The 16,064-nt window shown below is 41.5% G+C and overlaps 1 protein-coding gene across 3 annotated transcripts in view; it reads left to right on the top strand.

The window, feature by feature from the left end:
- Positions 1-16,064, top strand: part of DCAF8 (DDB1 and CUL4 associated factor 8) — a 470,600-nt gene that overhangs the window by 321,447 nt on the left and 133,089 nt on the right. For all 3 annotated transcript variants that reach the window (XM_086947619.1, XM_086947617.1, XM_086947618.1), the window contains one exon: positions 6,316-6,446. In XM_086947619.1, coding sequence (XP_086803745.1) covers positions 6,316-6,446 — 131 coding nt within the window. The remainder of the gene's footprint in view (positions 1-6,315; positions 6,447-16,064) is intronic.

Below are 16,064 nucleotides of genomic sequence, written 5' to 3'. Positions count from 1 at the left end.
ATGAGGCGTCTCACGGGCTACGTGATACGTCACGTAATAAAGAATATATTTTACAGCTATAGATATTAGCTTTTAAAAAACCAATGAAATTCACTGAAAAAACCATAGGTTATAGACCATATATAGTTAGGAATTTGCATTTACAAAACCTTGAAAATTCACTGAAAAAACCATAGGTTATAGACCATATATAGTTAGGGATTAGCATTTACAAAACCTTATTTTATTCGCACAAAACCATTGAAATTCCATATATAGTTAGTTGCACTAACTATATATATCGCGGACCCGCAATCCACTGCTAATGATGTCACATATTACATCATTCATGACATGGTCAGTGACATCACTGATGACATCTCAAATGACATCACTGATGACATCACTGATGACATCTCAAATGATATCACTGATGACATCACTGACATCTCAATTGACATTACTGATTACATCACTGATGATATCATTTATGTGATAATACAATGAACATCTTCAGACTCTAATATAACCTTAGATACACTCCGTGTAAACAGACACTCACAGACTGTCACACATCCATGGAGTTACTCACACACCTAGTCAGTCATGCAAAGAATCAATCACACCTCCATTTCCTCAACTATACAGTTATACACACCTTACTTATTCAAACATATACTAACACATATTTACTCTCTTATACAATCCCTGATACAAGTTCACAATGATCCATACAGCCACTCTCACATTCACTGGCTCTTATGTTCAGTTATTTATATATGTCAACTCTCACATGGACTGTGTTTTACATATGTACTTACTTTGACATGTAGCACTGAGATATCCATTCACTCACCAATACACTCATGCACACAGTCAACTGTCCATACAGCTGTTTCTACATGCACTTTTGAACCCACACACCTAGGGAATCAACTGCTCACACATCTATGCACAGAGTCATACACCTCCCAGCCACCCACACACATACTCAGTCTCCCATACAAATACTTGGGCAACCATTCAATAACCCATATAGTTACTGATATAGCTACTGATTTAAACATGCAGCAGTTTACAGAACAACATATATAATGATTGCCAAATTAAGACACTTTAGTCACTAACCCATGCACTCAGTGAGACACATTTAATCATTCTCTCATACAGTCAGTCATGCACCTACTAAATCCTTCATCCAGACACTTATACATCCACTCATTCTTCAATATGTAAGACATATTTTAACTTTACAGAAACATACAGTCACTGGGTGTTGTCATCAGTGATGTCATCAGTGATGTCATCAGTGATGTCACTGACCATGTCATGAATGATGTAATATGTGACATCATTAGCAGTGGATTGCGGGTCCGCGATATATATAGTTAGTGCAACTAACTATATATGGAATTTCAATGGTTTTGTGCGAATAAAATAAGGTTTTGTAAATGCTAATCCCTAACTATATATGGTCTATAACCTATGGTTTTTTCAGTGAATTTTCAAGGTTTTGTAAATGCAAATTCCTAACTATATATGGTCTATAACCTATGGTTTTTTCAGTGAATATATATATATATATATATATATGTGTATATGTATATGTGTATATATATATATGTGTATATATGTATATATGTATATATGTATATATGTATATATATATATATATATGTATATATATATATATATATTCCAGTACTCTATCTTTAGAATCCACTCGACAGACAGGACTCGGATAGACAAGCGCGGACCCAGTATTTCGTGCTTTTCTTAAAGTTTATTTAAAGAAAAAGTTCCGCCTGCATCAGTATGCCGCCATGACGCGTTTCGGTCCGACCTGGACCTTGATCACATGACGCGTTACTCATGGACCCATGCCTCATTTAAAGTGACAAGCAATCAATGATTAGAAACAGCTGTAACATTTGCACTATAAAACTGGAAAACAGACTGTGCAATAATGTAAATATAGACAAGACCGCTAGTAGGATACCTATGTACACTCCATATTGATATTATGTACAATTAAAATAGATAATATTTACAAGTGATTTCATAAATATACACCTATACATTGATACAAAATTGTATATAAATACATCTCAATAGAAAATCATGTATATAAAAATATATAAATATACATATTCAAATAAAATAGAGATATATTAAAAGATGATTCCCCAATAATATAAGGAGATCATCCACAGTTATATATATGTATCCATTCACTTCAAAAGCAGTCTAGAAATTTGCTGTTCACTTATATGTATATATATATATATATATGTATATATATATATATATATATATATATATATATATATATATCCAAGACACCGCGTCTTTACTCCATTCGCTCAGACATTCCCCCAGGCAAGGAAACACGGACAATTTAGTGCAAATTATTTACTCAGTACAAGTTAGCGCATGACGTTTCGGCTCTCAGTGAGCCTTGTTCACATGACAGTGATCCAACTGCAACTCAGTCTTTTTAAAGGGCCCAAAGTTGATTTAAACAACATCACGTGTCAGGGCTAAAACAGTGAAAAGGGAAGACATACTTGGGGAAAATACATGACGTTCCCTTTGGAATCCTTAAAAACATTCAGGTCATTTATTTACATGTTTTTGTCACAGTAAAATATCGGTAAAATACTCATAATTCATTGTGCATTAAACAATAGGGGAAATTGTTATTATCATTTATAACAATTGATCATTTGTAAAATACTATTTGTAAAATCTCAGTAAAATACATGTGCAGTACGAATGATTTGGGCATCCCGGTTACAGTACTTGGAGATGTAATAAAGTGCATGTGCATTTTAATTACTGTGCAAAATATGCAAAAACTGTACTGGTCAAAACTACAGAGAATCAAATTCCCAGTAGTTATGTGCAAAATGCATTTAAGTGCAAATATCAGCAATAAGGTGCAATAATGCTTTTAAAACCAGAAATGCCCTGTTATCTTCTCATCGTATCTGTAATAAATAATTTTAAAATCATTATTTATCCGTGCGTTGTTCTACTAAATCTCTGTGTTATAATACACATAACATCCCCTACTTGCACCTTCATCCCGAATGTTATATTCCATTTGGCGCCATGTATGCCCTCAACTTCTCCCTAATTGTGCTCAAACAAATCAATAACATTAGTGCGTGCTTGGCTAATATCATGTTTTTTAAAATAACGACTATTAGGATCCACCTAGTCTAAATTAACCATGTTATGCCCTTGGTGTGTGTTATAAAATTAAATCAAATAGTAGCGGTTGCAACAATGTAATTCAGAGATTGCTGCAACGATTCAGTCATTTGTTGTAATTCATTTCATGTATGCATACCTAATGATGGCAACCCAATATTCAGTCCCCACTCCTGAAACAAAGATGAAGGAGAAAAGAAGAGAATGGAAACGCAAAAGCAAAGCTGCCTATTCTAGTGCCAGTATATAACTCATTATAGGCAATCATTAGGGTAAACAGGTGTACATATCTTCTGTCACATTTAAACCCACTGGGGCCTTGGTGTCGAGCAACAGGATATAATGAGTCTCCAGCCTTCTCAATTTAATCTCCCTGTCTCCGCCCCTCCTGCTAGCCTTGATCGCATCTATCACAAAATATCTAAGCGATGAATTGTCACCTTGATGGTGATCGCGATAATGCCTTGCGACTGGGTAGGTATTATCCCCATTAGCGATAGCTCTAAGGTGCTGGAGGATGCGTTGGTGTACCGGGACTTTAGTACTGCCCACATATTTCAGTAGGCAGGGGCATTGGAGGATATAAATGGCATATTCCGTTTTGCAGGTCAAAATCTGCGATATTGGATGCTGCCTATCACTGAATTCATCCGGATAAGTTTTGGTGTTGATGCCATGCTGGCAAGCCTTGCAGGTCCTGCATTTAAAGAAGCCTTTATTAGTTTGCCTTGGAGAACAATTGAAACAGCGCTGATGTGAGCACTGCTGCACAACCCACTGTGGTTTTATGTGAACAATAAAGGGGATCTGTCACGAAGAGCACACTTGTGAAAGATAGTACTACGAGTACCATCAGGCCACGGGGTGGCTACGCCCACCTGGGCAGGATGTTATAGTGGTACCAGAAAGTCGCCGTGTCAGTTCCTGTGGAGTCCAGTGCCTTTGAGGAAGTGCTGAGCGCACGAAACGCGTCAGGCAGGACTTTGAATTTGCTGCATGCTGTGTTCCCCTACGCTGTTTGCCTCCTTGAATAAATGTGGCTGAATACGAATCTTCTGGTGCGGCTTCCTTCTGTACAACAGGCAACTTCTGTGGAATATATATATATATATATATATATATATATATCTCCCCACATGTATCCACACAAAGAAGTCACGTCTGCTCCAGCCTCTTGACGTGAGGAGTGTGCGGCGAGGTTAGCAAACCTCACACATCCAGCAAAAACTGTAGAACACCCCATACAAGTGCCTGGGTCAAAAATTACAGAGCCGCCACTCGAATTCTAGTTCAGCGTATGTTTATTCACACACGGCAACAATGAAAAAAACCAACGCGTTGCTGCCATGGCTGCCATAAATATCGATATTTTTACCAAGAACTTTGACAGTCCTTTGTTGCTTGCCATGTTTAATGTTGCATCAATTAAATTATCTTTAAAGCAATTTAAACATGTTACTCTAAATGCAGTTTGAATGCGCACTGAAGAAGGCAGAAGGCGAAAATGCATTTGCTCAGAATAAATCATGAATGTCCTGTGAATGCTCTGTGCCTGTTTTTTGAGCTGTAATATATATGATATAATATAATATATATATATATATATAGCTCCATCCATCTCTCCATCCTTCCGTGTTGAGGAACAACCCAGGAAGGTGCTTTCTGATCAGAATGCTTTCGCCATCACACTAAATTACTGAAACCCATATGAGACCTAGAATGTTATATTTGGAAAACACTTCTAAACTTCTTACAAATGGCTCCAGATGGACAAAGGATGCACGACCCTAGACCTGCACTTTATATCTGTGTGTTTGGGTGCGGGTTGAGAGTCTGATTCCTGGATACTGGGGTTTTCTCCTGTCATGAGTTTTGAGTTGATTTATATGAACTTATTAATGTGTGAATGAAAAGAAGAATTTTGACTTCCATGAAGCCCAATGTTTGACACGGTATGAAACATCAAGAGGTGCAGTATCTTAACAGTTACCTTATCAAAACTTTAAGATATTACACACCACAGCCCTCCAACAAAACAAACCAACAGATTGCCCATCCATATTAAATAACTGCATGTCTCTTCACTCAAGACGCAACATAGCCTCTCAGTTGAGTCACATTTCATTCATAATCCGAGGCACACATCATGCATAATCCAATTCATATCTCTGAATAAAACTGAGCATTCACTTGATACACCCAAACACACCAGTTCATACTATAATCACATTTGTTGCACCATTTCACTCCCTTCATTTTTTAGTCCCCAAAATAAGATGATATGTACTCTTGTTCCTGGTCGTCATCGTCCAGTTGTTGTCGGAAAGGATATTCTTCAATGTTTGCTGACTTTATTATAATTTAGTAAAGCATTCTCTTGGCAACTCCTGTGTTGGTCATATTTAGATTTCGCTTACTACCACAGGGTTTGATCACATCAACTCCTGCTGATGACTCCCACAGAATGTTTTTACATTTTTAAAGACTTCTTACCAGATTGCCTACAGTATGGCCAAGTAATACATGCATGTGAATGTTTGAAAGATATTGATCTGGGAAAGTAATGTTACTGGTTATTAATATGTCCTTCCAGTTTTTTTGTTGAGGTGGTGGGTGTTCTTAAGAGTAAGTGAGGTAAAAGACCATAAGGACAAGTGTAATCAAGATGGTACAGTATAAATATTTTCTTGCTTTGAGCTAGCTTTTGCATTTTGCTTTGATCAACCATGTTGATGAAACAGGACAGCCAACTGCCGTGAAGGTCAATTTGCCCTCTATAACTACACTATCCTTGCAGCTATGAAATGTGGATGCTTGGTAATCCACTCGGGAGGTGCCTTGTGAAGATATTCAGCATTTAGATCCCACTGGCAGCAAGTGATTAATTGTTAGAGATGAATGACCTTGGGAATGTTTGCAGCTTAAAATTCTTCCTCCTAAAGATCAACAAAAAGTGGATTGTTTTTTTTATTATCAAAACATTCTATGCTGGATAAGGCAAATCTATTGGCTAATGTTTTAGATTGAAGAAAGCATTTGCTGGAGTGAATGTAAGCTGCACATTGAACACATGGCTTGGGAGTGATTTGAGGTTGCATCAGAATCTGTCCTTTCTTTCAGTAAAAGGCGTCAATTTCTATGGCCCCAAGAGTGAATTTGTGGTCAGTGGAAGTGACTGCGGACACATCTTCTTATGGGAGAAGTCATCCAGTCAAATTGTGCAGTTTATGGAGGGAGATAAAGGAGGAGTGGTGAGTTACTTTTAATCATAGTTTTTACAGAATAAATGGTTGACTTTTCATTTTTCTTTTTGTTCACTCAAACTGCATGAAGGTCTGTTGGATTTATTAAACTGGTAATATCTATAGAAAGTATATTCAACCCACTTAGTTCTAAATCTTAGACATTGTGTGGAATTTGTTGCTGAGAAATGTCTACTATACTCTGTCCTATAACTCTCTTAGATTCATTATTTGAACATAGAAAGCTCTGACGCACCTATGTCTCCGCTTGCTTGCTCTTCTGTAGCTCTTCACTTCCCTGAAGCTTCTGCCCCTATATACCTTTCATAAAATTCACCACATCATCTGCCTGTCCTGTCTTTGGTGTTATCGAGACTAAAACTTTCTCCAAAAACGTTTCGTGTTTAGTCTTCCCTTTTTTACCTTTGTTTTTGTAAGTTGCATGTGCAAAAACAGCATGTCTAATTTTTCTTTTTTTAGGATATTTTTTATTGCTATTTATCACTTAAGAACATGACAGGCATCCTAAAGAATTGCCAGTAATGTGCAATTCTAGTACACAGCATGAACTAACAATGTAGCTGATCTAAGTCTGTTCCAAATATCCTGTTCATAGTCTATATCAGTATGAAGATTCTGTGCATTAGTTTTTAAGATAGGATTAAAATCAAACTATCTAACAATAGCATCTAAGCACGTGAGTCAGTGTGTATATAGGGGCATGCAAGTATGTCCATCGTTCCAGTAAATCCACCAGCCTGTTCATTTTTTAAATAGGAGAGCCGTCATCAGGTAGCCCCCACATCAGTCACATATTGGGGTGTTGCATCTAAAAATGTCTATTTGCAGTTCAGGTCCAGTCTGCAGTAGCAGACATCCAATTGTCCTCATCACTTGCATCTGTCTGTATGGGGGTTGTTCATCTTTCAAGGACTGCACTGCCAATAATATATTCTTCCAACGCCTCAAACCTGTGTCTCCCTGCCCACCCCGGTTTAGCCCCTTCAGGACCACTATTTCCACCCTGGTCCGCTTATGCACTTTGGCTAGCCACTTCTACTAATGTGGAGGCTGTCATGCTTTCCAAGCCATAGCTATGGCTCACTTTGCCAGAACTAGTCCAAGGTCAATATATTTAAGAGAATGTGTAAGGGTTTTCAGGGGTGGCATCAGTCCTAATGGATATTCAGTAAGATTTTGGCTGATAGTTGTGACCGCTGTTAGAAGGAATGTGACTTGTGTTCAGTAGGGTCTAATGTCCGTACAGTGGCAGAATATCTCTAGGAAGTCTGCTTCACGTACCTAACAGTGAGGGCAAGTGTCTAAGGACCCCTGCCATATCCTGTGTTGGGTATGTCTGGTGTAAATAATTAAATTGCAAACAGCATGTGACCGGTAACCTGCCTTGTGACTTCTGCTTGATAGCAAAACTGCTCACTGTTCACACTTTCGTTAGTACAAACTCTCCATGTGTAACATCAAAGGCTCCTCCTTCTCACATTCAGTACATAAGATGATTGAACCCTAACGCCTTCTAACAATTTTACCCAACCTCTTAATGTTCTGTATGGGTTCCTAAATACCCTTCGCTCTACCTCCCTCTTGTGTTTTTGACATGGGTTCCTAAATAACCACTACAATGCTGTTTTGTGTAAACATATTCTATCTTGGTGGTTACTTTAAAAATGTTCCAGGTAGGTTTGTAAAGTTATAATTGCTGTAAGGCATGTGCCACTGGTGCTCTAAGTAAATTAAGGGAAGAAAATATTATGGACAAATTACATCTTAATTAAATTTGTATTAAGAAATGTTCCATTGTCTCTCTCCCATTGGATGAATTTTTATTTTTTGTGTGCCTACCTGGAACCGCCTTAGCCCCCACAGAAGACACATCTGTTTAATTGTTTTTTGAAAGTGCATAGAATATTTGCTGTTGCTTTTGAATTTGTTTTTTGTCTGTAATTGTCATCACAATTGAATAATGTGTCTTCATTCAGTAGTACAGCCTAAGCGATACTGGCTTAGTAAGTTGAGAAAGCTTAGAACCTCAGGTTCAGAGCACCTTCTGCTCGCACTGACCTCTTTTAATCTCTCCCCTGGTTTCTGTCATCTCATTAGATTTTTTTATCCTCCACCTAAAGGAAATAGTGCACTCTGTGCAAAAGATTTTTCTAGTTTTATTATAAATGTTTCTAACCTCTTTTTCTTGAATTTAAACAAGGAGTAAGCACCAGACAAATACACATCTGACTGTGCAGCACAGCAGTCTCTCAGACAACTGAGCCTTCACTATAGACCTTCCAAACACATCTATACTAGACATATACCCTCGCCCCTCCCAGTCTGCTCAGTGTCCCACAATGCGTCCAACTTCCTTTGGTTCCCACTCCCCTCTGGATCCTTCTCAGGCCTAAGGTATGTATGTCCGAATTTCCTCATCCAGGAAAGGGCCGGGATTTTCATCCTTCTGGAGACTGATGCCCCGATACTGGCACCATGCCACCCATATTTTATAATGTTTAAGAGGGCAGCCCATGTCCTCATAGATGGGTATTTCCAGGCTCATACAGCAATCCAGCCCAGCCTTCCTGTGTTCTAAGGTGAAAGGGTTGCAGTCTTTCCAAGCCCTGGCAATGTCCCGTTTTTCCAACACCAAGCCCAACTACAACTGTGCGGCCTAGTACCTGTCCACATCCATTTCATCAGAGACATGAAGAAGAACCAGTTAGGGAATCCCGGGGCAAAGCCCACCCCAGCACCCGGCCCAAGCATAACTGCACCATGTCCCAGAATGGGGCCACACTTTCACAGGACCAAACAGTGTGAATCAGGTCCCGGTGTTGCATCAAGGAGCACAGACATGCCAGAGAGGCCACCACCCCCATCTTCCACAGCCTCTCTTGCATATAGTAGACCCTGTGCAAATATTTCCACTGTATGATACGAAACTGTGAGGCAATGGATGCTTTGCGGGGGGATTGCACAAGCCTTCCTCCAGTCATTATTGGTGAGAGGTCCTAGGTCTCCCTCCCATGCCCTCCATAGGCTAGTAAGATATCATGAGTGTTGACCACCAGTGAGCAGTATACCTGGGACATTTTGTGTCATACAAGGGTAGAAACCTGTTGATACAGCAGATAGGGTAATGGAGATGTTACCTGTCTCATATACCCCATAAACCTTTATAATCCTGCCAAGTGGGACCCAGAATAAAGTAGTAGGGTCCCTACTTAGACAGTTTTATTATCCTTTCTTTTTGCAGCGAGGATCCCTAGACATAGAATTTTTCTTCCTTTTTTCTTTATAAAAAAAGTTTTTCTTTTACTCGTCACCCTGTACGTTGGACTGCGAAATGGAGTTGCTGCGGCCCTATGATGAAGCATGCCACTATACAGTGAGTGAGGACAGTACTTACAACCGTTTGGGTTTTCCAAAGAGGTTTTCTCTCTCTGATTCCTCTTCTTAGGACTAACTTGTCCACATTTAGTTGGAGACTTCCCGCCCCCCCCCTTTTCCCCCTCATGTTCAGAGTCCTTCTCGTAGAGTGAGTTATATTGATTTTGTGGCTAGCCAGGTCACCCATATATATGTTAGCCTCCAAAGAGCTGTGATCTGGCGGGTCATCGAGACCCTGACATTCTAGGTATGGGCGTGTCGAAGCTACAGGTACCGGAGGAACTGTGAGGGATACAAATCCTATTCTGCTTGCAGCTCCAGAAAGGATTCCATTGCAATACCCCATGTAATCTCTCCCAGTGTCGAAATGCCTGTGAAGTCCCACGGCTTGAAGCCCTTTGCGGATGTGACCTACAGAACCCGGGTACCGTGTCAAAGTGGGGTTCCTTTTTTCCAGCGTCCCCTCCATTTGAGGACACTGTGTGTGTCTTTCCATATCTGAAGGGTTACTTTTGTTTCCGACGGGTGATCATCAGGAGAAGTTCCCCTGTATAGCAAATGTAGGGGGGTATCTCCTGCCTAGCCCATCTCTTGGTTTGGTATTCTGGGTCTGGTGCAATGATATACCATCATTCATTTATTATGATGAGGTGGGCGACCCTGTAGTACGAAAGTATGTCCGGGGGTCTCAATACCACCGTTGGGGAGAGGAGTTGGCCTAACAGCTAGGGCGATCGACCTCGAATCTGGGGAACCGGGTTGGAGTCTCGGCAATGACGCTGAACATCCTGTGCAAATCACTTAATTTCCCTGTGCCTAACAAAAAATGAATGTGTGTACTCATGTAACGTAACTGGTGCTATGTAAGACTCTCTGATACCAGATATCGGGTCAAGTTTGCGCTATTTAAAACTCTGTAAAAAAAAATACAAGTTTTGTAACATTTGGTGAGGGCAATCCGTGGTTTACTGTGTCTCAGCAGGCAGTTCCGCAGTAGTTCATCCATTTTCTTGATGAAAGAGGACAGGAGCGGGAATGTGTAGTTCTGCAGCTGGTATAGCAGGCAGGGTAGAACAACCAACTTATATATAGCCAAGCGTCCAAGTATAGAGAGTGGCAGTGTCTATTACAACCCGAAGTACCGGGACACTCGCTCCAGGTGAGGCTGGATATTGTATGCCCATGCTCAATCAGGGCTGCCATACACTCTAGGATATTGAAACCTTCCTGAAGGATCAGTATGCCGCCTGCCTATCCAAGCGCTAATTGGGGGCAGGGGGGGGCACTCTATCGGGTAAACAAAGGCCTTAGCTTTGTTGACCGAAAGCCCCATAAAGGACCCAAAGAGTCCCATGATCTGGAACACACGGGGTCTGGACTCTTGTGGATCATCCAGAAATATAAGGACATCGTCCGCGTATATTGTGATCTATCCGAGACCCTGGGGACCCACTCAAATTCCTTGGAAAGGGCATCTATGTGATGCCACCCCACCAAAGGGTTAATTATTATTGCGAACAGCAGCGGGGACAGAGGCCATTCCTTGTGCATGACCTATTTAGTGGAAATGAAGTGGACAACGAACATCCCAACCTGACACGCACCTGGAAATCCACTTACAGTAGTCGTGCCCACTTGAGAAATTTCAGTTCAGTTTTTACAGTAGGCAGTACAAATAGTCTCACTGCCTTGTGGAAATCTATCGAAAAGAGTGCATGTGCATCCGGAGGTCTTCCAGCGAGTGCCAAAGCATTATGTAGATTCTGTATATTGTGCTTTGTGACCCTCCGTCAAATGAAGCTGGATTGATCAGCATATGCCAGGGTGGGGAGATCACAGTGAGAAGTCTGTTGGCCAGTGCCTTTGCCCACATTTTTATCTTCACGTTCAGAAGGGAAGTAGGGCAGTAGGAGCAATAGCTGTCCGATGGGTATCCCTTCTTTGGTATAATGACAATTTCTGCCAAGCAAAGGTCCGACAAAACCCTTGCTGAGGGGATACATGAGGTGTCCTGTAAATTACTTAAATAACTCCACCAGGAAGCAGTTAGGTCCAAGTGTTTTGCCTCACTGAGACTGAGCCCCCCCCCCCAAACTCCTTACTTGTGAAATCCCTGTCCGATGACTCCTGCTCAAGGTCAGATTGGGAGCTCGTGGGCAGATCATTAACAAAGTCATGGAGCACAACACTGCACAGTGGCCTTGTCCCCCACCCGTCCAACCCCTTCCTCATCCGTAATATATACAGTAACTGTCCGGCAAACCACATAAGTACACAGCCATTGAGGGGTCTTGCTAGTTTTGTCACCCCATTGATATATGCTACTCTAGCCAAGTGTTCCAGACTTCATTGAGGAGCACCTTTTGATGGCGGAGGGAGTCTGCCAGTGCTGTAGAGGTGCTGGACGAAGTGTGAGCCGCTTACAGGTCCCGGATACGGATCTCCAGATCTGTCATATAAGTAGCATGTGTTGGCCACACATACAGGATGCTATGCACACTCCTGCAATCTAGTGTTTGGCCCGACTCTGCAAGTTGTTGTTCTCGAGGAAGTTTTATGGTCAGTGTTGTGCGACTTATCTCCTCCTCCTCATAGTATTGGGCATGTTCAACGGTTCCTTTTTTAGATACTTTTTTCTGAGCCATTGGGCTCGGACGGACTGCGTCCGAGCTCTATAGTTTTGATGCTCATGTGGCCTACAGAAGAAAAAGAAGATCCACACGACCGAAGATCGATAAAAGGAGATCAACACATGAATCAAAACACATTGGAACTGTGTACAGATCGAGCACACGCACCAGCCTTCCGAATCGTCTACATCCCCACCCATAGAGAATGTCCATCTCTGGTTAATGGTGGAAAAACCAAAAAGCTTAGTTTGGCGGTGCCCTCTGTGCTGGGCCAATTACACTTTTTCTGACAGTTACAACGTCTGTAACTTGTGCTCATCACAAGAGCACAAGGAACAGGACTGCAATGCATGCAGCCTCTTCAAAAATAAAGGTCTGTGAAGCAGAAGAGATCAGCGCCTAGCACATACCATGGAGATGGCAGTTGAGGCATATTTCTCGCTCGAAGAATCGCACAGTGAGAGTGAAATCAAGGCCGAGCTACCAACTCAACTCGGGTCATCATCGCCAGTCCTGCTATGTCGCCTTTGACAAATCCTAGGAGGAATAAGGGTCGTAGCTGTAGGTTGAGGAACCCACGCAGAATACTCTGGTACATGGGTCAGGACCGAAAACGAAGATGACATCAAGGGTATATAGAATTGACCCACCCCAAGTAAAGATTTACACTTTTCTGTGACATTCAGGGCCTTGAAATAAATGTGAGAAACCAAATTTATGATTTCTAATCCTCATAAATCATATGAAGGTAGCCCATCTGTAGGAGGGGCTCCCTTGGAAAGAGTAAGTGATTACTTAGGTGTAAACTGTACTGAAAAATGACCTGGAAGCCTCATGTAACGAAAATGGTATTGAACCATAAGCTTATAACAGGGTCCTTGGGAAAAGAACATCGCTCCTCTTATAGTAGACCAGTTGCCGTTGCTCTGCAGGTTTATGACATAAAAGCTATTAGTTCTGCCCTCCATGGGTCTGAGCTGTGGGGCTTCAACAAGATAGCTGAGCTCAAAGCACACATTTTTAAGGAATCTAGTGATGTTGCCCCAAAGCACTCCACTCCATCCTTTAATGTTAAACATAGGACAACGTGCTATTAGTGACATAGCTAAGCTCTGTCCTTTGCTATTCTGGGCCAGAATCCTGGAGCGACTGCCTAATGCTGAAGCCCTGGCAGAGGTTATCTGCCTAGATACCACCAACAAAGTCGGGTGGCTGAGTAATATATGGAGACTTTTTACCGATATATGGCTTCGGGAGCCTGGGAAAACCTTGACTCACCCTTGCTCCAAGAAGACATAGTAAAGAGGCACTACTGGGAATGGGTCACACAATTAGACTTTAGCAGGACTGACCGGGGAAAACTTACAACAGAATTCCTATTTCATAAACATGTCAGTTTTCTGGAACCTTATATTGATCTAATCCAAGGAACCCACGATAGGAAGCTTTACACACAATTCAGGTGTGGCACTCTACCTTTGAACGAGTTAGTTGTTAACTGCCATACTAAAGTCCCATCTCCAAGCAACACCCCTGGTTGCAAGGCATCATCTGAGTCCGTAGCCCATGTGCTGTTCGCCTGTCCAGTATATGTGCGCCCTAGATTGAAATGGATTAAACCAATCTGTCGGCAAATGGGCACACAGGATTACCGAGATGCCTTGCAAATTCTTAAATCGGACACCAGACCTGTTTTTGTCTGTGTAGTTGCCAAGTTTCTTTACCATATGTAAGGCATTAGGAAAAAGTGGCAAGAAAGAAGCTCAGGACAAAGCGGGTTGGTTCTTTGTACCTAATTGGCTTTTGCCACTGAGTATTATTGGTCATGGAACTAGGATCAAAAAGAGACTAGGGGTAATGTATTTTATAGATGTTATCTAAGTTTCTGATTGTACATATCAAAAAAGGCTTACTTTTATATAACCGTTATTAAGCAATGAGGTTCTACTATGTGAACGACAGTTATGTGATTATCCGTCGTTTTATCTTCTTGTATATATGACTTTTTATCTTGTAACAAATGTTAACTTTTATGAAATCTTGAATTTTTTTTATGGTATAACTGTGAAGCCATTATTATGAGCTTTCATTTTTCATTTGAAAGAATGTACTATAAAGATGATTGTCCTTACTTTTAAATGTATTGTATGTGAAAACCTTTAAGGCATGCATGTTGAAATAAAGTTTAAGGTAAGTAAGAATACAGCATGTTGAGAGACAGTGCATGCGCTGCCAAGGCTTGACCTAAAAAGGGGCCGTAGAACCTGTCCCATTCAAACATCACAACAAAGGGGTGTACTCCCTATACTTCCTAATACCCAAAAAGGATAGCTCACTACTTCCCATACTGGACCTATGCCCTCTCTGAACACTTCCACATGGTAACACTTCAATATGTAATACCATTACTACAGGAAGGCAACTTCATGAATGCATTAGATCTAAAGGATGCATATTTTCATATTCCAATCCACCGGGCACATCGCAGATATCTCCAGCTAGTGGTAAGTGGACGTCCTTATCAATTTAAAGTACTACTATTCGGGGTAACCGCAGCCCTGTGAGTATTCACACAATGTCTTGCTGTAGTAGCTGTGAGAAGGTGGCCTGATATGCAGTGCTCACTATTCTAGTGAACACTATGTATCAGTCCAGCAACCCTTATTGATGATTGGTTGTAAGTCAACCTTATAGACCAGCTATCCTAGTAGCGTGGATACGAGCAGTCTAAGGCTAAAGACTCGAGAGGGCGTGTTAAGCCAGCTGTTTACCACACATATACCCCTTGAATACCAAGTGAAAGGACACCACACAAGTGTTATGAAAATAAACAGTTATTTATTTAAAGATCACAACAGCCCTGTACTCTTTATGAGGACAGGGTACTAAGCACAAACCAAAACTCTTACAAAAATACTTAAGTTAGCACAGTATATACAAATGCCCGAGGGGCACGGAAAACCATATACTCTGAAAGTGGAATGCGAAATTCCTAGCAGGTAAGTACAGTACTAATAGCTTTTGGAATCGCTAGGACTTGACTAGGGAATCGTTAGATTACTTCTAGGAGGCCTAGGGGACTCGGGTGCAGTGTGTGCACTCTCACGCGAGATGCGGACAAAAGTCTATGGTAACTAGGAATTAGAAAGTTAGTGTTCTCGGGCGAACCCGACCTGGTAGGGAGAAAACGAAAGTAGATTCTGACCCTTGGATAGTGAGGCTATGCTGGGGCACCGAAATGCCGAAGTTACCTAGCCCAGGGGCTGCAGCTGCATAGGTCTGAAAAGACGTCGGGAATCCTCGTAGACGGACCAGGAGCCGGAAGAAAAGATGCTGGCCGGTGACCAGTGAAGAAAGTTCAGTTGGATCCAAGCCTGGATCTCGAAGATAGATGACACCTGAAAGCAGAGGGGACCAAGTTCGAGACTACTAGCCAGTAGTCAGTGGGCACCAGGAGGGCACCGGATGGTAGCCACCTCGACAAGGTGAGTGGGTGACGCTGTAGCTCGAAGATCTCGCGGACCAGGAGGCGTTGTCGGCGACCAGGATGGAGGATCGAGCTGTCCCACGAAGTTGGAAGCTGTCGGCGTCGCTGGACCCA

The sequence above is a fragment of the Lissotriton vulgaris genome, chromosome 12, assembly GCF_964263255.1.
Source record: "Lissotriton vulgaris chromosome 12, aLisVul1.2, whole genome shotgun sequence".
Lineage (NCBI taxonomy): Eukaryota > Metazoa > Chordata > Amphibia > Caudata > Salamandridae > Lissotriton > Lissotriton vulgaris.
Note: the sequence above shows the minus strand (reverse complement) of the source record. Positions and strands in the feature narration are given on the sequence as shown.